The sequence below is a fragment of the Apostichopus japonicus genome, chromosome 6, assembly GCF_037975245.1.
Source record: "Apostichopus japonicus isolate 1M-3 chromosome 6, ASM3797524v1, whole genome shotgun sequence".
Taxonomy (NCBI): domain Eukaryota; kingdom Metazoa; phylum Echinodermata; class Holothuroidea; order Aspidochirotida; family Stichopodidae; genus Apostichopus; species Apostichopus japonicus.
In genome coordinates this window covers 5,239,914-5,254,026 of record NC_092566.1, presented here as the reverse complement: position 1 = coordinate 5,254,026, position 14,113 = coordinate 5,239,914, and the positions used below count along the sequence as shown (strand labels likewise).

Below are 14,113 nucleotides of genomic sequence, written 5' to 3'. Positions count from 1 at the left end.
CTCCTACCTAAATCAGTCGGAGGAAGTAAAACTGTCGTAGGACACGCCAGTATTTCGCAAAACTTACACAAGGGTTAAAATTCTCGGGTGATTCTAATACAGGGTTGTCCAACCTACGGCCCGCGGGCCACAGTCCGGCCCGCCGCAGGGTTGCGTCCGGCCCGCCAGAGATGCTCTACTGTGCGAAATTTTAGTGAGCAGATTTATTGATAACAATTTGAAGCTATATAATCAATCATTCGAACCTTTTGGGTCCAAAAAACTGCATACAGGTCAGTTTGTGTGACACTCTCTCAGCGGAGGGGGGGGGGGGGCGGCTGAACTTTATTCATCTGTTTTATCAGGAAGGAAAATAAATTAGTGCGCTCCGCGCAGTGCTCACACTTTGTTGCCTTGCGCTTCGGGCAAAAAATCGAAAAATTGAGCGTAGGGTTCATGCGGCCCACTCCTTCATCATAATCATTCCATGTGGCCCTCCTCTGGAAAAGGTTGGACAACCCTGTTCTAATATAACGACTGGAGCTCTCATTCTACAAATCATTAACAAGATGGCTGCTTCCACGGTAGACATGGAGCTCAGAAAAGTAGGTTATTTTGTTTCGTTTACTTTTTTGGCTCATCGCTTGTACTTGAAGACATCAGAGTAATATCAAGTTAATGAAGTATTATGAATGGCACAAGACTTTGTATATAAACGAAACCTATTTGTGATTATAAACCACTGTAGTGTAACTTGTAAGCCTAGCCTAACGTTAGGCATTTATCATATACAATAGCCTAGGCCTATGACAAATCGGGCCAACCAAGGTTATGCTAAGTTAGGCCAGGACTACAGTGATGGCCGTATGACTACTAGACCTGGTACTAGTTATGCGAAATTTCGATGGCAAATCTCAGCGAATGTAGGGGGCATTAGCCTATACACAAGCCAAGGTTTTTTGCAAATTGATGTTCTGTTACAGTTACACTAAGTTACATAGCCTTGGCTACTGGTTTAAATTGATTTAAGGTGCGGCCTAGTGACACAGCGTGGCTACGTCTTTTCTCTAACTGGGGTTGTTATTGACTTGACGTACGAGAGTCTTTGATAACATACACAGCTAAATTCTTTTGCAAAATCGAACTCCTTCTTGATTCATTGCGATGACCTCAAAAAAATATACATCATTATTTGGTTCTTATAGAGCTGTAGGCCGAACACTAGGGAATAGCTTTTCAAACAAAGTTTTGCAACAAGTCACACCTGGAGGTCTCAAAGCTGAACTTGTAAAGTTAGGGTAATGAATAAGTATGAATATGTCTGAGTTACAGAAAAAAAAATAAAGAAGCTTTGATTGCTGCACCATTAGATCAGCTTGAAGAACTTCCTTTGGAGATTTTACATGGTTGAGCTTTATCAAATTTAAGGTTCGTATTAGCCTTAACAATTGGCATTGTCAGGTATAGCATTATTCACTTTAGATTTTCCAAATTTTACGTATTAACAAATGAATTTATCTCAATATTTTTGTATATTTTCTGTTATCATTAAATGATGATCATGGTTGTCTTTTTTTTACAATTGACAATTTGACAGGCTTTCCAAGAACTACAGGTGAAAATGGTGGACACACAACAACAGTTAAAGCTTCTAGATATGCAAGTAGAACAACAAAAAAGACTCCAGCAACACGCCAAGTTGACAGAATCAGAAATCATTGCTCTCCCAGATGGAATTAAAGTTTATGAAGGGGTTGGTAGAATGTAAGTAACATAATTTCCGCCTTGAGTGACATTCAGGGAGTCTAAAATGTGGCTGCATTATCTGTTGAACTATTGCTCGGATTGTAAAACGTAAAGTACTCACTGTTGCTGTGTCGCTGTCATAATTTTTCTAGTGACTTCCAGGGATGTGCCCACGCTGGGCGGCACTGGGCGGCCCCGCCCAGCACTTAAAATTACCGCCCAGCACTGTCTTAAAAATCGTGAATCCCGCCCAGCACTATTTTTATCTAAAATCCTGACATTCCTAAACAATATATTCAACATAAATTGAAAAGAAATTAAAAAATGTTAATTGTTAGCAAATCTAGTACTTGTGTATGTACTTATAATGCTACACAAGTGCCAGCATTTGGCATCTGAGCACCTCCAAAAATCGAATCATTTCTCAAAGGGGAGGGGGACACCCGTTACCCCTTCAACCCTCCCCCAGGAAGGCGATCAGTATACCCTGCACTCAGGAAATCCTGGGCACATCCCTGGACTTCCTTGTCATCTAGACGTTCTCTCTGACATCCATCTTAACCATTAAGTATCATGTCCAGTCTGAAAGTTATATGCATCATGAATGTAAGAGACATGTAAAAACTGTTTTTACTCAAAGCTGCTTTTTTGCTAATTCTTTGCATTTTTCAGGCTTCTTTGTGCTATTTTTGTTAGTTTTGCTAGTTTGCATTGTTTTTGCAGTTTAATTTTAGATTTTTTGTCTGTGTGCTACTTTGCTGTCCTTCTTGATAAGTGTTACCTCTATTTTGTTTACTTCTTCTTTGTTTGTAATTTTACCTTTTATTTGTACATTACCTCAGAGCATCTATATTCCATTGGATAAGGCGATTCATAAGTTTTTAAGTTTTATCATCGAGATATGAGTGATGGTGACAGAAAGTCATCTAGAACTGAAACTCTTACAATGACGTACATTTGAGATCAAAGAAAAGTTGAAAAAATTGCTCTTTTAATGTTTGTTGTCCTCTGCTCATAATATAAACATGTTTGATCAACAAATTGAAGAAAATCTGTGTATTGGAGTTGTTTGAAATGAACTGAATTTGGAATTCTTTATGTACCTTTGAGAATGAACAGTAAGCAACCCCAGGATAAGTCTGTTACATTTTTATTTCCTTCTTCTTGTCAGGTTCCTTCTACATGATAAACCTACTATTAAAACAGTCCTAGAAGACAAAGTAAAGTCTTGTGACGACAAAATAAAAAATTTAGAGGTGAGTCAATTTTTTCTACATATTGTACTGATTGGTGGAAAGATGAAAGGGGAGGAGGGGGAGGGGGAGTATGAGGGAGGGTCACCATACACAGTTTTTATAGTACAAAATTCTTGCTGCAGTTGCAGGACAAAGAATCCTCCTTTGCAAAGAGGGAAAATTCAGGGAAGTTGTCATGTCAAAATGTTGGAACTCAAGTTGATAGTCATTGGATCTCAAGGGAAGTCAAAACTTAAATTTGTTTACATGGATAATAGGGATGCAGTAAATAAAGTAAGTAAGAAGAAGGAAAAAATTAAAACGATCACATTTGCTTGTGTTTTCGCATCGTTTCAAATTCTGGAGTATTCATGGAATTCCCCGCAATTTTCTGACAGGATATGTGTTTGCTGGAGGCAGAGTTGCGGTGGTGAAATCATTATAAAACATATTAATTCATAAACGCTTTTGAGAATGACACATCTCCCTAACAGGATATTTTTGGCTGGAGTTGGAGATGTGGTGGGGAAGTGATTATTATGAGATGTAAATATATATTGCTTTTGAGTGTGACACATCTTCCTAACATCTACCAGACTGTGATTAGTTATAAGAGTCTTCCCCATGTGTTCACATAGCAACCAATTAATTACAGGAAAGTACTCTTTATTTTGTTCGTAAATATTCCCCTATGTAGCTTAACCAGAAAGTAGCTCTTAACTACAGTACATGTTGATTTAAATGTGTTTTCATGGTCTGACAAATGATTACTTGTTCCATCAATCTTGTCTCGTCAAGTCTTTTACAGACGCTCCAGTAAATTGCCAGAAGTTATTGAAACCAGTTAAGTTACAAGACAATAGAATTGCCCGCATTGACAGTGTTAATCATCTTTTCTTTCCTTTTCTTTTCACAGGGAAGTAAAGTATACTACCAGAAGAAATTGAAGGAAAGCGAAGATAACCTAAGAGAAATGGTGGCGCAGAGACAAGCTGCCAAACCATAGTGAATTCTTGTCTATCTGTGAATGTGGGGGGATCTACTGGATGACCTGTTGTAGGTGAGATGCAAGCTGACCAGAGGATGGACTCCATCATGGTAGCCATTCCTCACCTAAAACACAGCTGGTTTGGTCAAAAAGGAACTGCATGTGTAGCAAACTGAAGCACCATTGCCTGATGGTACCGAACTTCATCGAAAGGCTGGTTTACTCCAGTGTCACTATATTACGACTTTTGAAGAAACAAATTTCTCTGAAATACTTGAATATTTTAGATGTGACTGTTTGAAAACACCAGAGAATTGCTCAAGTTTTGTTGTAATTTTCATAGCATTGCGATGACCAGTTTAGCCATTTGTAGGTTCAATAGGAAGTCCCTTTAAGCAATCACCTTTAATATTTGGCATTTTAGAGAATGACATTAGATATCAAGATTTTCATTAAAAAGTGTACAAAATTATTATAGCATGTGTCGTGACCTTTTGTGTAACAAATTGACTGCGGTGCTTCGTCTTTTGCTGTTTGGTTAGATATTGTGGCATATTACTGTTATGTGTTATCTTTAAATGTTTGCCAATCCCAATTTGCATATCTGTGAGTATTTGAATTCTCTTTTATGTAACTTTACAAAATCTACCATATTATTCTCAGTACTGAATGCATGTTAGGCTAAAGTGTACCGATTTCACAGGAGTTCTTGGCTAAAAGCTTAGGCCATAAAGTTAGCACCCCAAAAAAATACCTCCAGTTAAAATGTGATGAAAATGATGAGCTGAAGAAGGTTGAGATTAACTTGAATAGTTTCTGTGAAATAATTGAAGGATTTTGTGGCCAGGTTCCTTCTTGATTTCTTCGGTATCTCCATATCAAGGGTTTCATATGTACCCTCCTTGGGAAGTCAAATGGTAAAACTGATATATGTAAGATTTTCATTCCATATTTACCTTCAAATATCATTTGTATCATCTTTGTAATGCTAGCTTTAGTCACAACTACCTGACATCATGTGTATCCTTCATGGGAGGCCAAATTGGACAATTATTTGGTGTCCTAGTTTATCACAAGTATCAATTACAGAGGAAAAATGAAATTTCTTATACTTGTATACCATCAAGGTGTAGTTTAGGTTAGGAGATACTTAACCTTGATATTTACTTTTATGATTATTACTTTTGTGCATATTATCTAGGACGTTTCTGTCAATTGTTAAGTGTTGGGTAGGCTAGCAGACTAGCATGTTGGATTGTTCTTACCATTCTTGCAGTGAAGTGTGGAAAGCTTACTGTAGATGTGATATCAGAGAACATCAACTAGTTGGGATAATTTGCTACCACTCTAATCTGTTTATATATTTCATGTCAACCCTTCAAAGCAATTTTTGTGGCAGTTTTAAACAGTTCCAAACCTTTTATCTAATAGCAAAAAGACATCAGTACTGCATCGTGACATGATATCACGCTATGTAAGAACGTACCATGACTATTTACATCTGTGTTGAAACTGAGACATCGGAAACATTTTCTTCTGAGCAATTTTTTTAGATAAACTTGGTCAATTATATCCACCAATTAAGATGATCAGCATATCTTCAGCGACATCTGCTCATAAATGCGTATTCAGTATCTGGGGATTGGATTGGTAGAATTTATACTCTTGCAGTGGAAATTTGTGATTATCAAAAAGTTGATGTATAGTTATTTCTGTGTTTTGCACTGTTTTTAGGTGTTCTTCAATTGTAGTATTATATATAACAGTGGGAGATTTGCCAAACATTGGCACAAAGGAGAACTACCCTAAACATAAAAGTTTTAGTTATCGGTTATATTTTGATACTAATGGACACAAGAACTCAATAGCTGGTATAAATACGCAGATTTTTTTAATGAAAAAAAAAGAGTCGAAAAATGTTAATTGTTGATTTGCATTTTAGATACATGGCTATTGTGTAAAGTGTCTTGGCACCGAAAGTTCAGTATAAAAATCAAGGATACGTTTTTACACTGACCATACTTTGGAACGTACAGTGATGAGCTTCTATACTTTGCAATTGGATAAATACACTTCAGAAAAATATCCTGTATATTTTGGTTCTCATTCAGATTTTGTCATATTTAAGGGCAAGAAGATAAGTGTTCTCGGAGAATGGAGGAATGGGATTTATGGAGGTTGAAAAATATATCGGATTAGCTTGATGACTTTATTGTCACTAGGGTCTATATTTAATTAGTTTTAAGCAATATTATGTGCAATTTTTAGCATAGAACATATAACATTGAAATAATTCCATTTCCAATGGGGATATTCTAGAAAAATATTGAAGAAGTCTCCAAACGGACTTCAGTCAATGGCCCGAGTCGAATTTGAAATTAAATAGACTCATATGAACCTGTACAGTAGCATAGCTAGGCTACGGAAGTTTAAAAGTGCCATCAACATAAGATAACTTTGGCCCAATAAGTCAACATTTTCCAGTAAATTGTTTAGATGACAAGATAATATCTTATCAAAAATCAGAAAAATGTTGGATTGCTCAGTTGCTTTAACTGAGCAATTGAACATTTTTTCTGCAAAATGTTTAATTGAAAACTTATCAGATCTCGTAAATTGAACATTTTTCTGAAAAATGTTCAATTGTTCACTTCCAACTGAGTAATTGAACAATTTTCTGCAAAATGTTGAATTGATCACTTATAGTATGTCGTCAATTCAACAATTTTCTGCAAAATGTTAAATTGACAAATTATCATATCTCGTCAATTCAACATTTTTCTGCAAAATGTTTTAATTGTTCACTACATTCAATTAAATCTAAACGGTCATGATATGGAAATTTGCAAGTGCCATGAGAGGCCAATTTCTCAGCTATCATGTGGTGGGTAGGATATACCAGTTGAAAACTTCTTTATATGCTTTGGTATGTCTTGAAAGTGACGAGTTTATAGACAACAGAAAACTTGAAAGGATGAAAAATACAAAATTTATTGGGAAACATATTCTGATGTAGATACAAACAACAATTATAACAAACAAATAAGAAAGAAATAAAAAATAAACATTGAATAAAAATGATGATGGGCAGTGATACGTCATTGTCGAACTACTATTTAGAGAAACAGGAAACAAATTTGTTCGTTTGGGGGTTTACCCTAAGAAAAGAAACTAAAGTCTAAGATATGAAACATTAAAATCTCATGCATTAAATACATTTCACACACTCATAAACACCGCCACCTATTTCTCGCGTTCGATATAAATTACGTATCGTAATCGTAAAACATATATCACGTGATGAATATTAAACGACATATCCAATTCATCGATTTGGGACATATGACCAGCATATTGTTATTTTTTTTTTTAAATCTTAATATTGTATCAAACTAAAACACTACGTATAAAAATGACTAAAGAAAAAAAAAAATTTAAGAATAATATATTTTTGTAAAAAAAAAAATACCGCGGTCGAGATGATTTAAGAATAGATCAATCACATACTAGTTATTTCGTTCAACTTACGGTATATCACTAATTTGTATATCTGAGAGAGATTTGAAATATATTCCAACCTGATTACACGTGTAGTATTTAGATGTCATAATTGGCATCCGTACTGTGACGTCACACTTTCCTGTGTCAGACGTTGCCTTGATCATTATATTATAGTCCAGTGCATAGCATTAATATTGCATGCTGATCACATTACTTTTAAAATGTATACAGAATTTTCTCTCAACTTAAGCGCTCTAAAAGGAGGTTCTAAATCTCTTTATTATACTTAGAGTCAAACGAGTTGAGAGTTTGGTCCGTCACCCCAACCTCAAAAACGTAGAAAAGTATTCACAACACTGTCGAAAGAAGTATCCGCGAAAGAAAAAAAGTAATATACAATGTTTACAAATATAAACTTCAAAGAATGCACCTCCTTCACACAGAAGAAAAGAATGCTCAACAAGAAACGTTTCCACTTACTTTGGTATAATGAAGGCGTGACCTTGAGCCATATTTCTTTGCCATATCGTTACAAAAGTATCTGGAATTAATGTCACATGATATGTTTCCCACTCCACTGCCCCCCCCCCCCCCCCACCAAGCTCCTTTTGACTTAAGTTGAAATGTCATAACAGTGTTAATAATAGAAAAGACGGACTGAAAGTACTGATGTACAATTAGATGAAAACTTGTTAAGACCATAATCGGGTTCCCAATATTGAAGGAGGGGCAGGGAGGGGGAAGGGTTGAGGAAGGGTGAACTTATTCATATACATCCTTAATAGCAAAACTCTATCGGTTACAAACACACAACTGGCTATATAAAACTATAGCATATTTGAACAGCCTGTAAGCTGTAAAGGTCAATCGACAACTAATTCCCACCCAGCCTCCAACTTCCCGTCCCTCGGGGTTCCCCCTCCGTCATTATCACACACTCACCCAAAGTTGCTTGTTTATTTATGACCTCTACTTGTTTCGATATGATTGTCGATAGGAGCAGTTTTCGTGATTAAAATCCCAGAAGGTAATTGTTGTAGTTGTTAATTAACTCTTTATACCAGGGTTTCCCTAACTTTATCCCCCCACGAATCCCCTGTGGATGTCAGAGTTGTCCACGAACCCCCAACTATTCGAGACACGATCTGAGTCATTATTATACTATAATACGCATAACAGTGCTTCGTAAAAGATCAAGTACATAGTTATATTGTAATATTGTAATGAAAAAACAACAACAGATGAACAAATAATTATTTGGAAACTTCAAGATCAGATTAGATCAGCTCTTTATCTTCACGACGTACTGTTGCATGCGTACACCAACTTCACCAAAGTCATGCAGCCTGCGTCTGTTTCATAATTCAGTTATTTATCACATGCATGGTACGGTACTACTATGGCAACATATGCCTATGGGATGCGAAAAAAGTTTGTCGATAGGTACGACTTTTGCACATTACTAAATTACATGATATAACAGATTTTAGTTAAACAAAAAGTACTCTAGTTTTGACTTTCAGAAACGTCTCACAAACCCCCTGGGATGGACTCACGCACCCCCTGGAGGTTCATGCACCCCAGTTAGGGAACCCCTGCTTTATACTCTACGCATACTTCAGCGTCTCGGCGGATATACGTTCGTTTTCATGCTACGTTTTCGATAACATATCCAATTTCTGCCGTTCAAGTTCTTAATCTATTAGCCTAAATCCTGGTCTGTGAATAATGCTTTGCAATTGTGCTACTGTATTCATGCCCTTCCGTAGACGAGTCGTCCATACTGATATATGAGCTAGTGTCTTTCCGCGAACTGGGCTTATTGCCTCGGCTCATATCTTCATAACCACTGGTAAGCTTATTGGTTTCTTCGTGTAATTGCTGATCACGTGGAAGGCTCTGGCAAGTCGATGTGACGTCATTGGTAGTAGTAGTAGTAGTAGTGGCATCAGCAGCGTTGTTGTTATTTGTGGATTGCACTGGCGGTGCACGTCGTGGGAACGTTGAGAACTGTTCTGTCGTCCGTGGTTCAGCGAGATGGAATGAAGATCGATCGATTGTTTGCATCTATTGATTAGGAGTTCAAAAGATAAATAATTACATCAATTAATTCATAAATCGTATAGAATAATAATAACACAGCCAGTTGGGAAAATTTTGCAATGTTAATATCCCTCCTGACTGTCCTTCCATATCATTCTTTGAAGCACTCGTATTGACAGTATGAACAGTTCCTAACTATTATCTGATAGCAAGAGGATATTTATATTGCTCATATTGTCAGTACAAGTTCTTTGAGGCATAACTATGTCCCAAGTTGGAACAATATTAGGTAATATAAGATTGAAAGGACTGAACACAAAGTTACGTGTCTTCATAACTAGAATAACATTTATCAAAACTCTATGGGCCCATGCTAAAGACTTCGCTTGAGAATGGACTTGCTAATAACTAGAGCACCAATGGTGCAGTAACTCGAACCGTTCAATTTGATTTAGTGCGAATTTATTGTTCCAGCGAGGATGTTACGCTCCAATATTGGCCACATAATGGCTGTAGTCACCTGTAAACAACCTTTGACCGTAGTTTCCCGGTGGTCGAAAGTAGCCCAACATCCAACGATCATTTTTTTCTAAGTTTCATCAAAATTAATCGAAGAATGAGCATTCAAGATCACTTGATTTCTTAAAAATTTCCGGGTTTTGACCTCTAATGACCTTGGATCCAAAATCCCTGTACACCCCGAAAGAGGCACTGCCCAAGAAATATTATTCCCAACTTTCAAGAAAATGTGCATGGTTCTCTGGGAAAGAGGAGATAGATTTTGAAGGGTTTCCACATAATGTCATTTAGTGACCCCTAAATGACCTTTGACCTTCCCTTTCCGGTGGTCAAAAGTATCCCAACAGTCAACAAACATTGTGTCTAACTTTCATAAACATAGGTCGCTCTGGGAAAGAGGAGATACCTATTAAAGATAAACATAATGGCTTGTAATGACCTGTACATGACCTTTGACCTTAACTTCCTGATGTCTGAAAGTAGCCCAACATCCAACGATCCTTGTGTCCAAGTTCCATCAAAATCAATCGAAGAATGAGCAGTCAAGATCACTTGACAGACTGTAATAGAGATTTTCAGGTTTTTACCTCTAATGACCACTACCCAAGAAACATTATGACCAACTTTCAAAAATATGTGGTCTTCTGGGAAAGAGGAGATACGTTTATGAAATTTTCACATAATGGCCTGTAGTGACCCCTTAATGACCTTTGACTTTCATTTCCCGGTGGTCGAAAGTAGCCCAAGATCCAACCAACATTGTGTCCAAGTTTCAGTAAAATGGATGGATGGATCGGGTGATGGTGGCGGATCACGATAGCTCAACCCAGCATAGATGGTTTGATCTAACAAAATTTTTGAATCCCATTGCGTTGGAAAGTTATGTAATTTTTTATCACGCCAAATGCACCCAGCTGGAATTTAGCCAGCTGGTTACTGATTAAATGCAAATTAAGTCAAGCCAATAGGGGCGTACGCAGACATGTGTTTCTTTATTCAACTTCCGCGCTGTGTTGACGATCTTAATATGAAATGAATGCAGTGGCGTAGGAAGGTACCTTTGAGTGGGGGGGGGGCTGAAGACTGATGGCCGGCCTGGGGGAGGGGTCTAAGAGGAGGGGTGGAATTTTGTTTGCATTTCCAGGTGGCCTCAGATGCAATTTGGTGTAATATAGCACACTTCAACACCCACTCCATTTTGTAAATAATTTTGCATTTTCACCTGGCCTTAGATGCAATTTGGTGCTCCAAATGAGATTTTTTTCTCATTTGGAAATGAAAAAGTGGTTTTCTGACTGGCGGAATGATACTTCCGCCCCCCAGCCCCCCAGTTCCTACGCCCTTGAATGAACGTGTACTTCTATTATGGATGTATTTGTAGGGATTGGAAAGAGGAGGAGGGTATGGTGTTGCATGTTGTGTTGGGCTGCATAATGAAGATGATGGTTAAGCACGGAGTGGATGTATTCTGTGGCGGCGTTTTAGGAAGAAATAGGAAACAAAAAGTTTGTTTGACACATACCTGGATGTTATTTCGAGGTGGGTGGTAGACCGGATTATCTATGTGTTCACCTCTTTGGTGGTAGGAAGTACTTCTGCGCAGAAAAAGATCAGTTGAGACTCTACCATCTGGATGACAATTCGTTGGAGAATTATTCGACTTGCATGACCCAGTGCTCAATCTGAAAACACACACAAAAAGGCGCGAATGTTTTAAGAAAATCTACAAAAGTTCATAACATTATCATGAACGTAAGCGCAGATGATAACCATAAGTAATGACCATTAAAACACACGTGGCAAAATAACCAAACATTCCACTTTAACTGAAAACAATGTCAGAAAACAGTGTCAATGATTTCAGTTGACCTCTGCTCGGAATAAGACGCATCATTGTCTGAAATTTTCAACACATGCAGCAACTGTTGAATCAAGCAACAACAACAAATAACCAAAGATAGTCAGTAAGAAATTATTTTAAAAAATTTTAAAACTGAAAGTGATTACAGAATTTCCAGGCAAAAAGATCACAGTACTTAACATATTAGCTACGAGGCTGAACATAGTGGATCTTGTGTCACGTAGTCGTGAATGCGTGGTGACTGTCTCAAAGCCCTCCCAGCCCCCCCCCCCCTCCCCACACCACTCTCTCTCTCTCCCACTGCCCTATGCATGTCCAAATTAGGGCAGTTTAGATCTGCTTCACACACACACACACACCGCACACATATACAAAACACCATATTCTGAGGCAATTCTATTGAAATAAAGAGCGTATTTGTAATATGGTTTACCTTCGACAGAGGAAGCAACCTGCAAGTAGAGAAAGGATGCAGCAAATGGGAAGAAGAACACCGCCAGAAACAGCTACCGCCACCGGATTATCCAAGAACCGCGATATAAGCGTTCTGGTATGTCTACAGCGAGCACCAGTATACTGTGGCGTACAACTGGTTGAAAAGAGACATATAAAAACAGATTATAACGAATGATTATTCCAGGTCAGATATGTCGTGTCATATTACCAGCTTTTATGGTGACATTTGGCAGAATTTTGTTATAGTGTTAATTGTTATAGTCTAAGTAAATAGATAAATGCGAGTGTTAGCTGTGCTAGTGATTAGTGAAGTTTCTATTCCGGTTATCCCGTTTTTTTTCAGGCTATTCCGGTTTTCATGATATTCAGTTTTAAAATATGCTAAATGTTCCATTTTTAAGGCTTAGTTGACGATGACGTCGACTCCTTTGTAATGCAGTCCTTAATTGTTAATCGGGAAATCTAATTTGTTTTATCAATTCTAAGAACTCAACTAAAACATGTTATTTTTAACTTCACTGATATAAACGATAACCCCATTCGTCTTTGACAACTTTGTTCATGTCCTGCAAAAAATGAAATTGAAATTTGAGTTCATACCGTCTCATGCCCCCCCCCCCAAAAAAAATCGTGCCTTAGGTCGTACTGTATTGGTAAAGTCGATCAGGAAGTGAAATCCCAATTACTATACGCTACTATATACCGCAACAATCAGCTGATTTTACGTACGTGCAAGATGGCAAGTCGAGGGCAGTGATCCATTTGCACGATCCCCCGTTAGTACAGTAATCTGTATGTGAGATAGGACAAGCGGCTAAATGGTCTTCCATCGTGGTCGATCTGAACGTTGTCGTCGTCGCACCTTCCGTGGTTGTCTTGTTGACTTGTTCAATGGTCGTAGTCTCAGGTGACGACAGCGTAGTCGCTGCTTCCTTCGTTGTCGTTTTCACTGGAGTCGTCGTTGGTTCAGTTGGTCGGTTCGGTATCGTGACGAGCACAGGACCTAGCAGAGGAACTTGTATTTCTGCAAAACAAACAAACAAAAAACAAATAATAAAATCAGTCATACATTGTACGTCCTTTGAACGCCGTAATTCGGAAATCCAATAGTGAGGCGCTTAATTCCATTAATTGTGACTTTATAGCGATATATTATATAGTAACATGCTGATGAAGATAGCCTAATGCTTAAGACAAAACAACAGATTAATATTTTCATTATAAGTAGACACACACCCTCCTCAGGACCATAAAATCTTACCTACGCAACCATAATTTAGGTCATGTTCATATCCATTGTTACATATGCAGGTATAGCCACCGGATCTATCACTCAGACAAAAGGCATTATCTCCACATACCGCATCGCCACTTTCACAGGGATTATCTGTGATGAAAAAAAAACAGAACAAAACCAACGGTCGTTTAATTTTAACTTTTGAGAACACTTGACTGAAGAAACAAACGTGAGCATTAAAATAAAATAATCTAACTTGACATCATCATTGGCAACCCTGAGTGTCCCTAATCATCATTGGCAACCCTGAGTGTCCCTATATCAAGAGTGTGGTCATGTGATCATGACGTCATTAGACCTTTGGAGGCATGACATAATTATCAGAGTAAAACCATCCAGCCATTCAGAGGCATACAATGTGCGCCAAAAGTGATCCAGAATTGTTGATTTGGTGATCATTGGTGACCGAGCTCTTAATCCGATATTGAACATGTATTGTTTATTATAAAGATATATTTTTTCATGACTTTGTATATACTGCCAATATT

General features: G+C 37.7%; 2 protein-coding genes across 2 annotated transcripts in view; one reads left to right on the top strand and one right to left on the bottom strand.

Moving 5' to 3' along the window:
* The first annotated feature begins 425 nt into the window (after positions 1-425).
* Positions 426-6,033, top strand: LOC139968768 (prefoldin subunit 1-like). The gene is made up of 4 exons (XM_071973130.1): positions 426-584; positions 1,577-1,743; positions 2,897-2,981; positions 3,877-6,033. The coding sequence occupies exons 1-4, from the start codon at positions 549-551 to the stop codon at positions 3,964-3,966; spliced, it is 378 nt and encodes a 125-aa protein (XP_071829231.1). The 5' UTR covers positions 426-548; the 3' UTR covers positions 3,967-6,033.
* Positions 6,034-6,923: 890 nt separating this feature from the next.
* Positions 6,924-14,113, bottom strand: part of LOC139968767 (low-density lipoprotein receptor-related protein 2-like) — a 43,462-nt gene continuing 36,272 nt past the window's right edge. Inside the window, exons 12-16 of the mRNA XM_071973128.1 lie at positions 13,590-13,715; positions 13,058-13,352; positions 12,306-12,461; positions 11,534-11,693; positions 6,924-9,516 (exon numbers count right to left, since the gene is read on the bottom strand). Of these exons, the coding sequence (XP_071829229.1) occupies positions 9,157-9,516; positions 11,534-11,693; positions 12,306-12,461; positions 13,058-13,352; positions 13,590-13,715 (1,097 nt within the window). The 3' untranslated portion in view covers positions 6,924-9,156. The remainder of the gene's footprint in view (positions 9,517-11,533; positions 11,694-12,305; positions 12,462-13,057; positions 13,353-13,589; positions 13,716-14,113) is intronic.